Source organism: Rhincodon typus, chromosome 13 (assembly GCF_021869965.1).
Source record: "Rhincodon typus isolate 14 chromosome 13, sRhiTyp1.1, whole genome shotgun sequence".
In the NCBI taxonomy this organism is placed as follows: Eukaryota; Metazoa; Chordata; class Chondrichthyes; order Orectolobiformes; family Rhincodontidae; genus Rhincodon; species Rhincodon typus.
In genome coordinates, this window is record NC_063344.1 from 23,682,081 (window position 1) to 23,700,367 (window position 18,287).

The following is an 18,287-nucleotide window of genomic DNA, read 5'->3' on the forward strand; positions in this document are numbered from 1 at the left end:
CCTTGGATGACATGTCCATCCTGGGCCGCCTCCAGTGCCACAACGATGCCACCCGAAGGCTGCAGGAACAGCACCTATTTCGCTTGGGAACCCTGCAGCCCAATGGTCTCAATGTGGACTTCACGAGCTTCAAAATCTCCCCAACCCCGGCCTCGTCCCAAAACCAACCCAGCTTGTCCCCGCCTCCTTGACCTGTCCGTCTTTTCTCCCACCTATCCGCTCCTCCCACCTCACTGACCAAACCCCCACCCCCACCTCCTACCTACCAGCCTCATCCCTGCCTCCTTGACCTGTCCGTCTTCCCTCAACTGACCAACCCCCATCCCAACTCCCTACCTACACTCACCTTTACGGGCTCCATTCCCGCCTCCTTGACCTGTCCGTCTTCTCTCCACTTATCCGCTCCTTTATCCACCTTCCATCATCGCCTCCCCCTCTCTCTATTAGATCAGCGTACCCTTCCCCTCCCCCATTTCTGAAGAAGGGTCCAGACCCAAAACATCAGCTTTCCTGTTCCTCTGATGCTGCCTGGCCTGCTGTGTTCATCCACTCTACACCTTGTTATCTCAGACTCCAGCATTGGTAGTTCTTACTATCTCTAAAGTCAATGTTGGCCTGCTTTCTCTCCATGGATGCTGCCTGACCTACTGTGATCTCCAGTGTTTTTTGTTTTCCGTTGTTACTCATGATGTTTCTTCAAGGTCGATTGGCAAGCATCTTCTGCTCTGTTCACCTTTTCGCTGGGGTAATGATTTTTTTTTCTCGCTACCTGCTTCAGTGAAGCAATGGTGGTTTTTGACTTCTTTCTTTCAAATGCTCCCAAGATCTGCAGTTAGGATTTACGATTCTGTTTGCCTTTTGAGGAATCGGTGGATTGACCCAATGGATGTCAAAGCGGTTTTTAATCCATGTCACCAGGTTTCTTCTTGTGTTACGTTTCAAGAAAGTCCAGGAGACCAAAGTGTTTAACAATAGGAACTTTATTAAAGAGATGTTCACTCTGCAGGTAGCAAGGTGAGACTGAACTGTTTCCTGCCCAAAATGTTCCTTGAAATTATCATAATGTCATGTGATCAGTCTCTTAAAGTGACAGTCCACCATACTTACCAAGGGCATAACACTGTTCATATAATAAGGTCTGGAACAGCTGGGAGAAAATCAAATAATGGATGACCTATTGCTGAATTTTTAATAAGAAAATGAGGTCTACAGTTATTTCAATAAGGAATTTAAGTTGATCAATCGTGAAGTTCCCATATTAAAGAAATCACGTATTATTAAGACTGGATACTACAAAGGCTATGGGCCCAGATAACGTTCTGGCAATAGTACTGAGTAGACTTGAGCTCCAGAACTAGCTGTGCCCCGAGCCAAACTGTTCCAGTACAGCTACAACCCAGGCAAACAATACAATGTAGAAACTTATCCGGATACATGCTGTCCACAAAAAGTTTAAGAAATCATGGAAACCATGGATGAGCCAGGAGATCCACTCCCTACTGAAGTCCAGCTCTGTGGCATTTCAAGTCAGGTGAACCTGACCTATACCCAACTCCAGATACAACCTTCACAAGGCCATCAGAGGCACCAAAAGGCAATACCAAACTAAGCTTGAGACTCGGACCAACCATATGGACACCTGTTGGTGGCAAGGCTTACACTGCATAATGGGCTACAAAGTGAAGTTGAACAGAATAGTGGACAACAATACATCCCTATCTGATGAACTCAATAGATTCTACGCTCGCTTTAAACAGAAAATCAGTGAAACGATAGCACCTGTCCCAACAGCCTTGGATGCACGTATACCCATGGTGTCTGCTGCAGAAATCATATCAGCCTTCTTGAGAGTGAACCCATGGAAAGTGACAGGCTGGGATTAAGTTCCCCAACTGTACACTCAAATCCTGCGTTTACCAGTTGGCAAGAGTATTTGCAGACATCTTTAACCCCTCCTTACTCCGATCTGAAGTCCACACCTGCTTCAAGTTTGACCACCAACTTCCCGCTGCCAAAGAAAAATCATGCAGCGTGCCTCAATGACTACCATTGGTGGTTCTGACTTCCATAATTATGAAGTGCTTCGAGAGGTTGGTCATGGCTTACATCACCTCGAGCCTTAAGATTGCCTTGATCCTCTGCAATTTGCCTACTGGAGCAACAGATCCATGGCAGAAGCTATCTCCCTGGCCCCACACTTATCCGTCAAACATCTGGATAGCAAGGATACTACTTCTGGCTCCTACTTATCGACTACAGCTCCATCTTCACCATAATTCCAAACCAAATCATCTCCAAACTCTGAGACCTAGGTCTCAGCTCTTCCCTCATTAACTGGATTGACTTCCTGACCCATAGACTGCAATCAGTAAGAATAGGCGGCAACACCTCTTCCACAATAATTCTCAACCTTATGAGGCTGTGTACTCAGCTCCCTACTGTACTCCTTATATACTCATGACTGTGTGGCCAAATTCCACCCCAACTCCATTTATAACTTTGCTGATGATACCACTGTTGTAGGCCAGATCTGAAAAAATGATGAGACAGAACACAGGAAAGAGATTGAGTATTTAGCGGCAATGGTGTAAACACAACAATCTCTCCGTTAATGTCGGCAAAATGAAGGAGCTGGTCATTGACTTCAGGAAGCAGAGTGCAGGGTGTGCTCCATTCCACATCCATGGTGCTGAGGTGAGATGGTCAAGAGCGTTAGGTTCCTGGGAGTAATGATTGCCAACAATTTGTCCTGGTCCACCCACGTCGACTCAATGGTCAAGAAAACACATCAATGCCTCGACTTTTTCAGGAGGCTAAGGAAATTCGGTCTCTTATCAATCTAATAGATGTTCTATAGGAAGCATCCTATGTGGATGGATCACCGTGTGGTTTGGCAACTACTCTTCCCAAGACCACAAGAAACTATGGAGAGTCATGAACACAGCCCAGTCGATCATGCAAACCCACTTCCATCCATTGACTCTATCTATACTTCGCACTGCCTCAGGAAAGCAACCAACATGATCAAAGATCCTACCTACCCAGGTTATTGACTCTTCCACCCTCATCCATCAGGCAGAAGATAAAAAAAGTTTGAATACACATACGAACAGCTTCTGCCCACTGTTATCAGACTTTTGATTGGACCTCTCAAATGTTAATGTCAATCTCTCTCTATATACCTTCTCTGCAGCTGTAACACTGTATTTTGCACTCTGTTCTGTTACCCTGATGCACCTGTTTGTACGATTGTCCTGTAAAACACATAAAACAACACTCTTCACTGTATGTCAGTACATGTGACAACAATAAATCATGTCAAATTCAGCCAATTACTGTCCTTTCAGTCTACTCTCAATCCTCAGCAAAATGAGGTTGTGGGCTGTCTTATCAAGCAGCATTTGCAAGGGAATAACCTGCTCACTGGTGCTCAGTTTGGACTCTGCCAGAGCCACTCAGCTCCTCACCTCATCAGAGCCTTGGAACACACACAGACAAAACAGCTGAGCTCCAGAAGTGAGATTAGAATAATCGCTCTTGACATCAGGATGCACTTAACAGAGTGTGGCATCAAGGAGCCATAACAAAACTGGCGTCTCGAATACTGAAGCATTCAGATGCAGTATGCTTGGAACAACATCGAGGTTTGGCCTGATCAACAGCAAATAACATACCATACAGTGACTGACTCCAACAATAGAAAATCTAACTATTGCGCCTTGATGTTTAATGACATTTCTAGTGCTGAATCCTCCACTGTCAATATCCTTCAGGGGTACACCATTGGTGAGAAACTGAAATGAACCAGACAATATAAATAATGTGGTTTCAAGAATGGTAAGAGGCCAGAAATTCTGCACCGAAGAACTCACCTTGTCTCTCCAGTGCCTGTTCACAATCTACAAGGCACAAGATAAGACTGTAATGGAATGATCTCCACTTGCCTGGATGAATGCAGCTCCAACAATGCTTGAGCTCTACACAATTCAGGACCAAGAAGCCTGTTTGGCACATCCACCACCTTCAATATTCTCTCCCTTCACCACCAATGCACAGTGGCACCAATGTGCATCATCCACAAGAAGTATTGCAAGAATGCTCCTTCAAATCCACTTTTCAAATCTGTGATCTCCACCACCCAGGAGGGCAAGGGTAGCAGATGCACGGGAACACACATAATCCAGACTTAGAACTGTATCACTGTTCCCTCACTGTCACTGGATCAAAATACTGGAGCTCCCCTTCTAAAGAATTGTTAGTGATTCAAGGGCTTATCATCTTTCAATGGCATTTAGGGATGATCAATAAATGCTGGCCTAGCTAGTAATACCCACATCCCATGAATGAAAACTTTTTTTAAAAAGCCAAAAGTATATAAACAAAGAGGTTTCTTGGTAGAACCAGTTTGGAAAGAGGGCTCCACTAGCAATATAAATTATTTGTGTACTCAGAATTGTCTAAAGGTAGATGTATTTGATTTACATTTATGTTTGGGAGTGGGAGCATTCAGAGTGTGCCACATTGCCCTGAACCTGGACTTAGAATTAGAGAAGTTCCTTTGTTTTATTTGTGTGTGTGTTTGCTCTCAACCTAGTTGGAGTTTAGATGCAGAGAGAAAAATCAGCTGTTAAATAAATGCGAAATGAGTTATATAGGAGCTGTGAGGGACAGATTGGGAGACGCGAGCCGAAGTCTATCCAAAGCTATTACTGGGAACATGGACGCTATTAAGAACAAGCACTCCTAGTTTTTAAATCATTAAAATCAAACCCATTGATTGGTGAAGCACGAACTGAGAAGTCCACAGTTCAATATTAAAAACTTCAAAGGGTTGTTTAGCCAAAAGCTAATGGAGGGATCCCCATGAAAATTTAAAGGTAGGTGAAGTGCTGGACCACTGGAGACATCAAAGTGAATTCCTGAGAGCTGTGAAGTGCTTGATTTGATTCTATAAAGAGAGGTGAGTGAATTCTGAAGATTTCATAAGTTAAAGGGACTTCCTGGGTGGAATTAGAGAACATAAATCCAGTACCCTCTTATTCAGGTCTTGACAAACTATAGTATTAAATTGGTATTGATTGCTTCATTTAATTTTTTTGTTACGTTTCATTTTTGGAAAAGCAAAGACTGATTATGGCTTTGTGCATGGGAAATCATTTCTCACTAATGACTGAGTTTTTGAAGAAATGATGAAGAGGATTGACGAAGGCAGAGCTGTGGCCGTTGTCTATATGGACTTCAGCAAGACGTTCAACAAAGTTCTGCATGGTAGGCTGGTTAGCAAGTTTAGGACACATGGAATCCAGGAAGAGCTAGACATTTTAGATACAAAATTGGCTCAAAGGTAGAAGATAGAGGATGGTGATGGAGGGTTGCTTTTCAGACTAGAGGTCTGTGGCCAGCAGCATGCCACAAGGATCAGTGCTAGGTCCACTGCTTTTTGTCATTTATACAATTGATTTGGATGTGAATATAGAAGGTATGGTTAGTTTTGCAAATAACACCAAAATTGGTGATGCAGTAGACAGCAAAGAAGGTTACCTCAGAGTACAATAGGACCTTGATCTGATGGGCAGATGGGCAAATGGGTCAAGGAGTGGCAGATGGAGTTTAATTTAGGTAAATGTGAGGTGCTGCATTTTGGAAAGGCAAATCAGGACAGAACTTGCACCCGTAGGTCGCTTTGTTTGGCAACACTCGCCAGGACCTGACCATTAAGTGTATAAGTTCATAGTTCCTTGAAAGTAGAGTCAGGTAAACAGAGTAGTGAAGAAAGCATTTGATATGCTTGCCTTTATCGGTTAATGCATTGAGTATAGAAGTTGGGAGGTCATGTTGCGGCTGTACAGGACATTGGTTATGCCACTTTTGGAATACTGCATTCAATTTTGGTCTCCCTGCTTTGGAAGGATGTTGTAAAACTTGAAAGGGTTCAGAAAAGATTTACAAGGATGTTGCCATGGTTGGAGGGTTTGAGCTAGAGGGAGAGGCTGAATGGCTGGGGCTATTTTCCCTGGAGCGTCGAAGGCTGATGGGTGACCTTATAGAGGTTTATAAAATCAAGAGGGGCATGGATCGGGTGAACAGCCAGGGTTTTTTTTTCCCTGGGGTAGGGGAGTCCAAAACTATGGGGCATAGGTTTAAGGTGAGAGGGGAAACATATTTAAAAGGGACCTATGGGGCAACCTTTCCATGCAGGGGGTGGTGCATGTATGAAATGAGCTGCCAGAGGAAATGGTACAATTACAACATTTGAAAGGCATCTGAATAGGTACATGAATTGAAAGGGTTTAGGGGAATATGGATCAAATGCTGGCAAATGGGACTAGATTAATTTAGGATATCAGGTCGGCATGGTCAAGTTGGACTGAAGGGTCTGATTTTGGGCTGTATATCTCAAGTATTTTTTCAAAATGTGAAATTTAATAGCACAGCTACATTGGTCACTGCGTGTTCAAATTTGTTTTCAATGGTTAGCAGTCTCAATAGAGATCATAATCTGTATCTGTCTTTTATGCAACCTGGCAGTCAGTCTAAAACTAGCAGGGAAAGCTAAATTATACCCACAAGTCAAGCTTTGCCATTTAAAAAATTAGTGACCAAAATAACGTTGAGATTTTTTTTGTTTTGACATTTCAAGGAAAATTGCAATGGTTGCATGTTGTTCCTGAGTCTACATGTCCAAAGGTTAATGATGCCTGCTGGTTTATAGTTTCAGACTTGGTCTGATGAGAATGTATATTCACTTTGAAGATGACAAAGATGTCATATGATGGCGAGTAATATTTTCCAGTAAGCCAGAATACAGTTGCGAGTGTTTTCTTTTCAATCCTGTGTCTCACTACTGGGTAGAATCTGGTTTATTGAGGAACTAAGGTGCACCTACAGGAGAAATCATTAACAATGAGCTATAATTGTAAATCTAACACGATACTCTCAGAAACATATCAAAGGCCACATGGAATCATTTGGCCTATAAGACTCTACCATGTATATCCACGAGGTAATGCTTTTTATGGCAAATGAGAAGGATCACTGAAATGAGAAAAATTAGTAACAATAATTGTTCAAAAAGAAAAAATGATATATCTTTGAATATTTTAAAGTATTTATTAAAAGTACTTCTACAGGCTGACATTGTTGCCCTATTTGTAATAAGTAAAATGATATCACTGGGCCCTCTAACGGTACTATAAAATTTACCACAGGATATTAGCTTTAAACAAAAGGGATATTAAATTATTGTTGATAAACTAACATTCTCTGGAAAGCTATTGTACTTTAGCCTGGCAATAATATATGCTGGCCTCGGTGTTAACCATGTAGCGAATAAATGATCGATGATCCTTGGTGACCTGAAGAGCAAATTGATGGTAAATAAATACCTGCAAGATTATAGCAAGCATAAAAAGGTACTGCCAATGTTAGGACCAGTATTTTCTTGTTAGGTTTATTAAGAACATCAGGTGAACTCAATCACAGATAGATATATCATGGCTGTTAGCAAAGCATCCAAGTTGGGTACATACCTGGCATCCAATGTCTGCATCACGCTAATTATGCAATAAGATTAAGGAACAGAATGGCATTTCCAATGTTACAGCAATACACCCTCATCCAACCTCTGAAAAGAAATTCTTAATGCATTTTTATTTCCTAACCCTGCATTCCTTGAGCTAGTTCCTAACTTGGAACCCATTTAATTGCAGAAAAGACTAGGTTGAAACCAAGTAAATGACTGGATTCTGGTTTTTTTTTAACTCAAATTTCATTAAAATTCCACTGGGAAAATAAGGAAATTGATTACTTTTCACAAGTGATTTCTAAAACTTGCTCATCAAAGATGATTTTTCAATCTCTTTAGAAAACTACAGCTTTAAATAAGACAGCTCTATATTATGTCTCATATGATATACAGTGCCAAAGGAACCCATCCAGCCCATTGCATCTATGCTAGATTTTCATTTAATCCTGTTTCTTTTTCCTTTCTTCATTCATTTCTAAATTTATATTTCTTCATTTTCTGAATTGCCATATCTCATACCTATCTCCTCTGTAACCCAGGTCCTGGCTATTTCCATTCCATTACCACTCTCCACCTTAGCTACAAATTTCTCCTCTCCAAATATAATGGACATGTTTTCTGGGCTTTTACCAAAGTTTCTGTAGATAAAACAGTTTTGTGGGAAATTTGTGTTTAAAGAATAAATGTCAATGAGTAGAAGTTAAACTTAATGAAACAACCAGAACTGCCAGGGAGAACAATTCCATTTGAACGAGAAAGTGTGATATATTTGTGAAAGAAGCAATTACATATCTGTTCACTGATATAGTTAATGCCTTTAGAGATGATATGCACAAGATAAGTAACATACAATTTTTTATGTTCTGACATATTTGCCTAATCAGAACCGCTTCAAAGAGATTCCACTGAAAATGCTATACAGGCCATACCTACATTGTAAAGCATTCTGCAAAAATCACTTTGTTGTATAAGTTGTTCCATGAAATGTAAACAGTATCAACTAAATATTTGTACAGCATTATTTATACCAGTAAATAAATGGCATTTGCACACAATGATGTAGCATCTGCTTTTACAGAAATTCTGCTGATGAATGCAACTAATAAATTACTACATACAGTGAACTTCTATTTAAACAGTCACGATCAACCCCAAATAATTTTTCTACCACTTCCACATATAACATGCTTAAATCTACAAATTACTCTCCTTTAAATCAGTTACTCTGTGAGATCTCTCTGAACTGTTATGACATTGCTGAGCTCAGGAAAATGAACCACCTTTATTGCTTTTCATGCCTGTATTGTAACCTGGTAGCATTTTAAATATTGGGCTTCATTTTATCGATGCAGTGTGTTTTTGTTTTTTATTGTTTCAATTCCTCTCCTCGAGTAGTTCGGTTCAAGAAGGATGAGTTGCCCGCACATTTCCGATCTGAAATGGGTCTTGTGGCAAATCATGGAGATGATTATAAGAAGAAACTGAGTAGCATTAAAATGAGTAGACACAACGATGACCTTGTTATCGCTGGAAGATAGATATATAATTAGAGGAAAATCTCCAGTAGAACAACAGTCAGAAAATTTTAAACACAAAATTTAAATTTTTAATATCACACTTTATAATATTGTCAAAAAAGGCTGTGAAACTGAAAATATGAATAGATTTAATCCCCTCAGTATTTTTATATTTGATCATGGGTTATGGGCTTCTCTGGCTAAGCCAACATTCACTATCATCCGTAATTGCCCTTGGTAAGGTGGTGGTGAACTGCTGCCTTGAACTGTTCAGTCCTTGGGGTCAGGAACACCCACAGTTAGTTAGGAAGGGAGTTCTGGGATTTTGACGGAGTGACAGGTGTTATAGTTTTAAGATAGGATGGTGTGCTACTTGGAGGGGAATTTGCAGTTGGTGATGTTACAATGCTTCACTTTGCCTTCTTGGTGATGGAGGCCATGTGTTTGGAAGATGCAGTTGGAGGGGGCTTGTGTGGTGCATCTTGTTAGCAGTGCATAATCCTGGTACGGTGTGTCTTTGGTAAAGAGAAAGGAATGTTGAAGGTTGTGGATGGGATGCCAATTAAACAGACTGTTTTGTCCTGGATGGTGTCAAGCTTCCGGAGTATTGTTGAAGCCACACTCCTCCAGGCAAATGGAGAGTATCTCATCAGACTCTTGACATGTGCCTTGCGGATGGTGAACAGGCTTTGGGCAGACAGGTGGTGAGTGACTTGCTGTAGAATTCTCAGCCACTGTATTTTTTGGCTGGTCCAGTTCACCTGGTCAACAGTAACTCTCAGAATGTTGATAGTAGGGGAATCAGCAATTGTAATGCCATTGAATGTCAAGGGCAGACAGGTTCATTCTTGATACAGATGGTCATTGCCTGCCACTTATGTAGTACAAATGTTACTTGCCACTTATCAGCTCAAGCCTGGATATTGTCCAAATTTTGCTATATTTGGAAATGGTCTACTTCAGTCTCTGAGGAGTCGCAAATTGTGCTGAACATTGTACAACCATCAGTAAACATCCCCACTTTTGACCTTGTGATGGAGGGAGGATCACTGGTGAAGTAGCTGAAGATGTTTGGGCCTAGAATACTAACATGAGGAACTCGGGAATTAATGTCCTGGGGCTGAAGTGATTAATGTCCATCAACTATCTTCCTTTGTGCCAGATATTACTGCAAGCAGCACTGCTCCCATTGATACTTGCTTTGACACACTTGATGCGACACTCAATCAAATGCTGCCTTGATGTCAAGGACCATCAGTCTCAGCTCATCTCTTAAGTTCAGCTCTTTTGTTCATTTGGGCAAAGTTGTGATGAGCGTAGTTGCCCTGGCAGAACCCAAACTTACCGTCAATAAGCAGTTTATTCCTTTGCATGTGACATCTGATCTCACTGTTGAAGATGCTTTTTATTACTTTGCTGGTGAACAGAGGTAGACTGATACAGCAGTGTTTGGCTGAGTAGGATCTGTCCTGCTTTTAGTGCTTTGGGCATGCCTCAGCAATTTCTACATTGTCAGGTAAAATACTTGTGTTGTAACTGTACTCAAACAGCTTGAGTAGGGGTTAGAGATAACAAAGTGTGGAGCTAGAGGAACACAGCAGGGGGGGAAGGGGGCTCTGAAATAAATAGACAGGAGCAACGGGGGCTCTGAAATAAATAAAGGAGGGGTAAGGCAGGGGAGGGTAGGTGGGATGGTGATAGGTGAGTGCAGGTAGACAGTGGTGGGGATTGATCATTGAGGTGGGAAGGAAGACGGACAAGTTGTGTCAGGTCAAGGAGGCAGGGATGAGAGGGAGGGTTAGTCATGGAACGAGGCCAGGGGTGGGGAGAGGTTGAAATTAGTAAAGTCCACACTGAGACCGTTGGGCTGTAGGCTCCCGAGGCGGACTATGAGGTGCTGCTCCTCCAATTTCCGGGTGGCGTAATTGAGACACTGGAGGAGGCCCAGGATGGACATGTCATCCAGGGAGTGGGAGGGGGAGTTCAAGTCGTTCGTGACTGGAAGGTGTTGTTTGTCGCGAACAGAGCGCAGGTGCTCTACAAAGCGATCTCCGAGTTGGGGTGCATCTAGTTCTGGAACACACATCTTCAGTACTATCGCTGAAATGTTGTCATGTCCCATAGCCTCTGCTGTATCCTGTGTCTTCAGCCATTTCTTGATATCATGTGAAGTGAATAGAATTGGAATTAGTTGAAGACTGACATCTCTGATGTTGGACGAGGCTGAAATGGATCGCCCTTTTCACACTTCTGGCTGAAGATAGTTGCAAATACTTCAGCTTGGTTTTTCACACTGATGTGCTGGGGATTGGCATATTTATTGACCCTCATCCAGTTCTTTAATTGTCCACCAGAATTCACAATTGGATTGACAGGACTCCAGACCTTAGATGGGTTACCAATCTCCAGACCTCTGATTTGTTGGTTTTGCATTTGCTTTCCTTTGCCAATCATTTGCTGTTTATGCTGTTTAGCATGCAAGTCTACGTTGAGGATTTTGAGGGCAATTTCTTCCTGACTGTGTACTACTGTGCTGGTCCCTCTTGTGGGACAGAACACAGCCAGGGATTGTCGATGAGGTGTGTGGAACATGTTCCATAAGATATGATTCTGTGTGTCAGACTGACTTGCTTGGCTTGTCTGTGGGACAGCTCTCCCAATTTTGGTACAAGCCTTCTTGGTATGTTGGTAAGGAGGATTTTGCAGTGTTGACAGGGATGTGTGCTGATGTCATTTTCAATGCTAATTGGTCTGTCTGGTTTCATGCCTTTCTTTGGACCTTGTAGTGGTATTATACAACTGAATGGCTTGCTAGGCCATTTCAGAGGGCAACTATAAAGTCAACTTCTGGGTGTTTGGAGTTTCATGTAGTGAAGGCAATATAAGAAAGGCAAATGTCCTTCCCTAAAGGACATTAGTGAACCAGATGGGTTTGTAAGACATTCAACAGTGGTTATGTGGTCTTCATTAGACTAATTTTAATTCCAGATTTTATTGAATTCAAATTTCACCATCTGCCATGGTGGGATTTCATGTTCCCAGAAAATTGACCAGAATTCTGTATTACAAGTACAGTAATGCTTACTGCTACACCTCTGTTTTTTAATGTTATTTAGTACTATTGAGCATTCATATGAAGTTCTGTCTATGCAATTTTAACTCCTGTCCTAACTTGTTGAGCTTATTTCTACAAAGATTGTAAATATGACACAGTATAATAAAATACATTTTTAGAATAGTAAAATAGGTGTGTAAATTGGTAATTGTAATTACATGATATCCAAAAGGGAAGGTCTACTGACACCATTGATCCAATTATGAACTTCAACTGTGCACGCTCACTTCTGATTAAAAACAAATTCTACTTCGTTGAACATACTTTTCCTCTTTACCTATATACTTTTTTCATTATTTTGTTTTCATTTCTAAGGTTTTGTTATGTTATCGCTCTTTATATCAATTTTTTTCTGAAACTTTGCTCCTACCAAGCCTGCTCCTGTAACCTATTCAAACAGCATTGCACTTTGTAAACTGAGGTAACCTGGGCTTCCACTGGTGGTAAAGAGGATGTAGCTGAGTTGTATAGGGTACAAAATCCTGGGCATAGATTTTTGGCAACCATCTTCAATCATCCAAAGTAACAGGGCTACAATTGGTTTCTTCCTTCTCTAGCTAGGGTTACTGCTCCTGATAGCTATCCAACTCTCTGCTGGAAGAATGAATGTGTGGACATTAGTCAGAATAGAACTAACTGTGATGGGGATCCATTGTCTGATAACCTGCCCAGTACTCATTGTCTGGAGTCAGATATCAACAAGGTGTACTAAGATGTACAAGAGTTCTGCACTTGTGGAACCACCACCAGCATGAAATATCGCAACACTTTGTGAAATTGTAATCCAGTATGAAATTGGTTAAGATAGCCAGAAAACTTGCAGACAAAAACAATAGACATTAAAATACAGCATCAAAAATGGAATGCTCCTTTTTAAGGCATGATAATCATACAAGTAGTCAGGGGCATAACTCACCTGCACCAGAACATTCAATCATCTTGATTGCCTCCAGGTAGGTTCCTCCAAGCCAATCTTCATAAGTAGTTTTCTCCCCAACTGAAATAATTCTAACAGTAGAATCTTTAAAGAGCAGATCACTTCCACCATAGGCTGATGAATTAAACATCTTGAAGCCATTAGGATTATCATTTTGCCCGAAGAAATCCTAGAAGAAAAGATATCTATTATTACAGCATTTGTCTGCATCACATGCACTATGGCAATACCTGAGGAACAAGTATTGATCAAAACATCAAGGGAACTCCATATTTTTCTTTGAATACTACTGTGGAATCTTTAATGTTAGCTAAGGTTTGGAAACATGCAAATGGAGTTAGTCATCCACATTGACGTTAGTACCTCTGACATTGCACCAATGCTTCCTTGGAAGGTTAGATCAGAATGTGTACTTCAATCTTGAATTCTGATGCAAAGGTGAACGAAGACAACAAAGAAAAATCAGCAAGGGGACTGTCAACATTGTATAGTAAATTTTAATTGAAGTAATGGTGTCTTGCCCTTTCCCTGTATTAGACTATAAGATATAGGAGCAGAATTAGGCCGTTCAGCCTATGGGCATCTTCTCCATGCCCGTACAGACGCAAAGTCCACTCTACTATCCCATCATGGCTAACATCTTTCTCAACCCTGTTCTTCCGCCTTCGCTACATAACCCTTGATTCCCTTATTAACCAAGAACATATCTATTTCTATCTTAAATACACTCAATGACTTGGCCCCCACATTCCCCTGTGACAATGAGTTCCACAGATTAACCATCCTCTTGCTGAAGAACGTCCACCTCATCTTAGTTCTAAAGAGTCATCCCTTCACTCTGAGAATGTGCCCTCTGGTCCTAATCTGCCCTTCGACTGGAAACATCTTCTCCACACCCACGCTATCCAGGCCTCTCAGTATTCTGTAAGTTTCAGTCAGATCCCCCCTTCATCCTCCTGAAATCCGTCAAGTACAGACACAGAGTCCTCAACTGCTCCTCATATAACAAGCTCTTCATTCCCAGGATCATTCTTGTAAACCCACTCTGGACCCCCTCCAATGCCCACACATCTTTCCTTAGATAGGGCACCCAAAACTGTTCTCAATATTCCAAATGCGGTCTGATCAGACCTTATACAGCCTCAGCAATACCTCTCTGCTCTTGTATTCTAGCTCTCTTGAAATGAATGCCAGCATTGCTTTTGCCTTCCTAATTAACAATGAACCTGCATGTTAACCTCAAGAGAATCTTGAACTAGGACTCTTGAGTCCCTTTGTGTTTAGATTTCTGAAGCCTTTCTGCATTTATAAAATAGTTCATGCCTGTATTCTTCCTTCTAAAGTGCACAACCTCTCAATTTTTCACATTGTACTCCATCTGCCACTTCTTTGCTCACTCGCCTAGTATGTCCAATTCCTCTGCAGCTTCCCTGCCTCCTCAACACTACATGTCCCTGTCTTTGTGTCATCTGCAAACTTAGCAACAATGTCCTTCATTCTTTTGTCCCCATCATTAAAGTATAATGTGAATAGCTGTGCTCCAACACAGGCCCCTGTGAAACTCCTCCAGTTACTGTGTGCCATCCTGAAAAACACCTCTTTATCCCTACAATCTGCCTTCTGCCAGTCTGCTGATCCTCTATCAATGTCAGTACCTTGCCCCTAACATCATGAGCTCTTGTCTAGCAGCCTCCTTTCCAGCAGCTTATAAAAGGCCTGCTGGAAATCCAAATAGAACACATCCATTGGCTCTCCTTTGTCCAACTTGCTCAATATCTTCTCAAAGAATTCTAACTGAGATGTCAGGCATGACCTATTATTCTATAGTTTTTACAATATTGTCTATGAAATTTGCTTTAAACACCAGGACTAGTTTTCAATATTGTGCTTTTGAAGGGGAGGACAGCTTGAAAGAGGTATGTTCAATTTAGTTCTATAACACTAATGACCCACTGTAACAGAGTTTTGCATTTACTGAAGTGGCTATTTCCCTCCTGCTCTTCAGCCCAGAAGTTACATTTTTGGTTTACATTCATTGTTCTGGATTTTTAAGTAATCTTGTGTAACACCCTCCCTCTCTTCACCCAATAATGTGGATGAAGACAAACAGATTTTATTCTAGATGTTCTTCAGTGACAAGGTATCCATTACAACATGTTAAAAACTTTACAAAACATTGGTTAGGCCACAGGTGGAATACTGTGTGCCTCTGGTTACCATACACTCAAAAGGACAAGACTGCACTGGAGAGGGTGCAGCGGAGATTCACCAGAATGTTGCCTGGGATGAAAATTCTGAGTTATGAGGAGAGACTGGATAGGTTCGATTTGTTTTCCTTGGAGCAGTGGAGACTGAGGGGAAATTTGATTGAGGTATACAAAATTATGACAGGTTGAGAGATGGTAGATCATGAGAATCTTTTCCCCTTGGCAGATGTGTCTAAGACCAGAGTGCTTAAGTTTAATTTGAAGAGTAAGTAGCTTAGAAGAGATCTGGGGAAATTTTTTTCACCCAGACAGTGATAGAAATATGTAACGCACTGCGCAAAAGGGCAATAGAGCCAGGTACTCTTGCAATAAATAAAAAAAAAAATCTGGTTGAGCACTTAAAAGGCCAGACCACAGTAGGCTATATGGACCAAGTACAGGTAAATGGGATTAGTGCAGTTTGGTGTTTGTTGGTCAACATTGACATATGTATCCAATATGACTCTATGTTAAAGTCTAAAAATGATAACATTGCAAACCATGAGGTGTAAATGTTCTAAAGAGCATCAACTCAAATTGTATTTAGAAGTGTTGAGTATATACCAGGCATAACAGAAATTCTGGCAAGTATAAATTCAGGGGAATTCATACGATTAAAACAGATTATTTAGCACAATGATGTAGATTGTTAACAGCCCAGTGTGCTGAACTATAAATTATAAATGTAGGTAATCCTGGTAGTACTGGTTAACAAGGCCAAACAATCTGGCATCCGGTTCTAGTTGTTACCCCTTGGGTTTTTTTTTTAAATTATACCACTTAGTCTATATCAAGATTCTTATTTTGGATTTGATCCTGCTCCATTTGCAATGTGAATCCCTCACAGACTGCTCCAATAGAGGGAGTATTCACAAACCAATAGAATGTTTGATGTTTATCATGCATAGTCCAACTCATTGGAGGGCCACCAAGTGATTTTTTTATTGATTTTTTTCCTACTTTGGAGAAGTGATTCAAATAGAAAATTGTTTCGTGGATGCATGACTCTGAGGTTGCTGCTGATGATATTAAGTTTCTGCTGTACAAGATACCTGAACACATTTGTGAATGGCACAGTTCAACATGCAGCTGTAGGTTTGCTGGACAGCAAGTTGTCAGTGGTTGAGACCAACTTTCTGCTATCGAAGATGTGTGATCATTGAGAACCATGCATAAAATGTGGCCTAGGCTGCAGGTGGGAAGCCTATTCCTGAGTTAACAGTTCTGTTGTCACAAGACATGCATGAAATGTTTGGAACGACAGGAGCCTTTTCCTCTTTAAAAACGTTCAGAGCTTCACTCTGTTGACAATGACACAATCCCAATGCTATGAAAGTTAATCGACTTTGAGGCATTGTTTTAACAAATTTGTGTAAAATCTCCTTTGTAGACAAATTTAAGTCAGTCAGTCTTCCTTGAAACAAAGTAAAGATAATTTTACGCATTTGCAATCTTAATATTTTCTCTCCCCCACACCCCCAAATCCGTACCAACTGTTTTCACATGTTCCCTTGTGACTGGTTTGGGCACTGTGATTGAGGAATAGGTTATCTGTCAAATACTTCATAAAATGAGCAGTCCAGAAAAATAAAGGACAAGATAATTAGCTACAAATAGTAAAGAATATGTTTCAGGATCTTCTGTTATTTTCATTAGAAACTGCTAGCCTATTTGACAACCAGCGACAATTTTAACATAAAGGCTCATTTCAAGGCCCTTGCTCAGGTACGGTGAGGTTAAGCGGAATAGCCAAGATTATATAGCAGCGTGATAGGTCCCGATGGGAAGTTTAAAGAGACAGGTTCAAGAGAACTTCGAGTCATACAGTACGGGAACAGACTCTTCGGTCCAACCAGTGAAGATAGTCAACTGCACCTCCTCCACAATAACAGTTAACACTTGAGCCCCCACCAAAGGATGCGTTCTCAGCCCCCTACTGTACTCCATGTACATCCATGACTGTGTAGCCATCTACAAGTTTGCTGAGGATGCCACAATGGTAGGACGGATATCAAACAACAATGAGTCAGAATACAGAAAGGAGACAGAGGGTTTGGTGGCATGGTGCAACTACAACAATCTCTCAATGTTGGCAAAACAAGAGATCATGGACTTCAGAAAGAAAGGAGGAGAACACACCCCCATCTACATCAACGGAGCAGAGGTTGAGAGGGTTGAGGAGCGTCGAGTTCCTAGAAGTGACAATAACCAACAACTTCCCCTGGACTTCCCATGTAGACGCAACAGTCAGGAAGGCACAAAAATGCCTCTTCTTCCTCAGGTAGCATGTCATAAGGACCTTCACCAACTTTTACAGATGCACCACACAGAACATACTGTCCAGGTGCATAATGGCCTGGTATGGCAACTGCTCTGCCCAGGACCATAAGAAACTACAGAAGGTTGTGTGCACAACCCAGACTGTCACTGAAGCCAACCTTCCATCCATGGACTCCATTTACACCCCTCGTTGCCATGGAAAGGCTGCCAACATCACCAAAGACCCTCCCACCCTAGTAATGCTCTCCTACAACCTCTTCTGTCAGGCAGAAGATAAGGAAGCTTGAACAAACTCCAAGAGGTTTAAGAACAGCTTCTTCCCTGCCATTATTAAACTGATGAATGGACTCTGTAACTTCAAATAATGTTGATCTTGATTCGCACACCTCCTGTGCAGTATAACCTGTATGCCTCACTCTATCCTAACACCTTATGATCTGTATGGCCTTGCTTACAATGATTTGCCTGTACTGCTTGCGAACAAAGCTTTTCACTGTACTTAGGTACACTGACAATAAGTCAAATAAAATCAAACCATCCCAGAAACTAAGTGGGACTAAATTAGCTTGAAATTAGGAAACAAAACAGAAAATGCTGGAAAAGCTCAGCAGGTCTGGCAGCATCTGTGAAGGCAAAAACAGAGTTAACGTTTCAGGTCCAGTGACCC

The 18,287-nt window shown here is 41.3% G+C and overlaps 1 protein-coding gene across 1 annotated transcript in view; it reads right to left on the reverse strand.

Annotated features, from left to right (window-relative positions):
* Positions 1 to 7,436: 7,436 nt before the first annotated feature.
* meltf (melanotransferrin) overlaps positions 7,437 to 18,287 on the reverse strand; it is an 80,839-nt gene continuing 69,988 nt past the window's right edge. Inside the window, exons 15-16 of the mRNA XM_048604338.1 lie at positions 13,074 to 13,263; positions 7,437 to 9,052 (exon numbers count right to left, since the gene is read on the reverse strand). Of these exons, the coding sequence (XP_048460295.1) occupies positions 8,994 to 9,052; positions 13,074 to 13,263 (249 nt within the window). The 3' untranslated portion in view covers positions 7,437 to 8,993. The remainder of the gene's footprint in view (positions 9,053 to 13,073; positions 13,264 to 18,287) is intronic.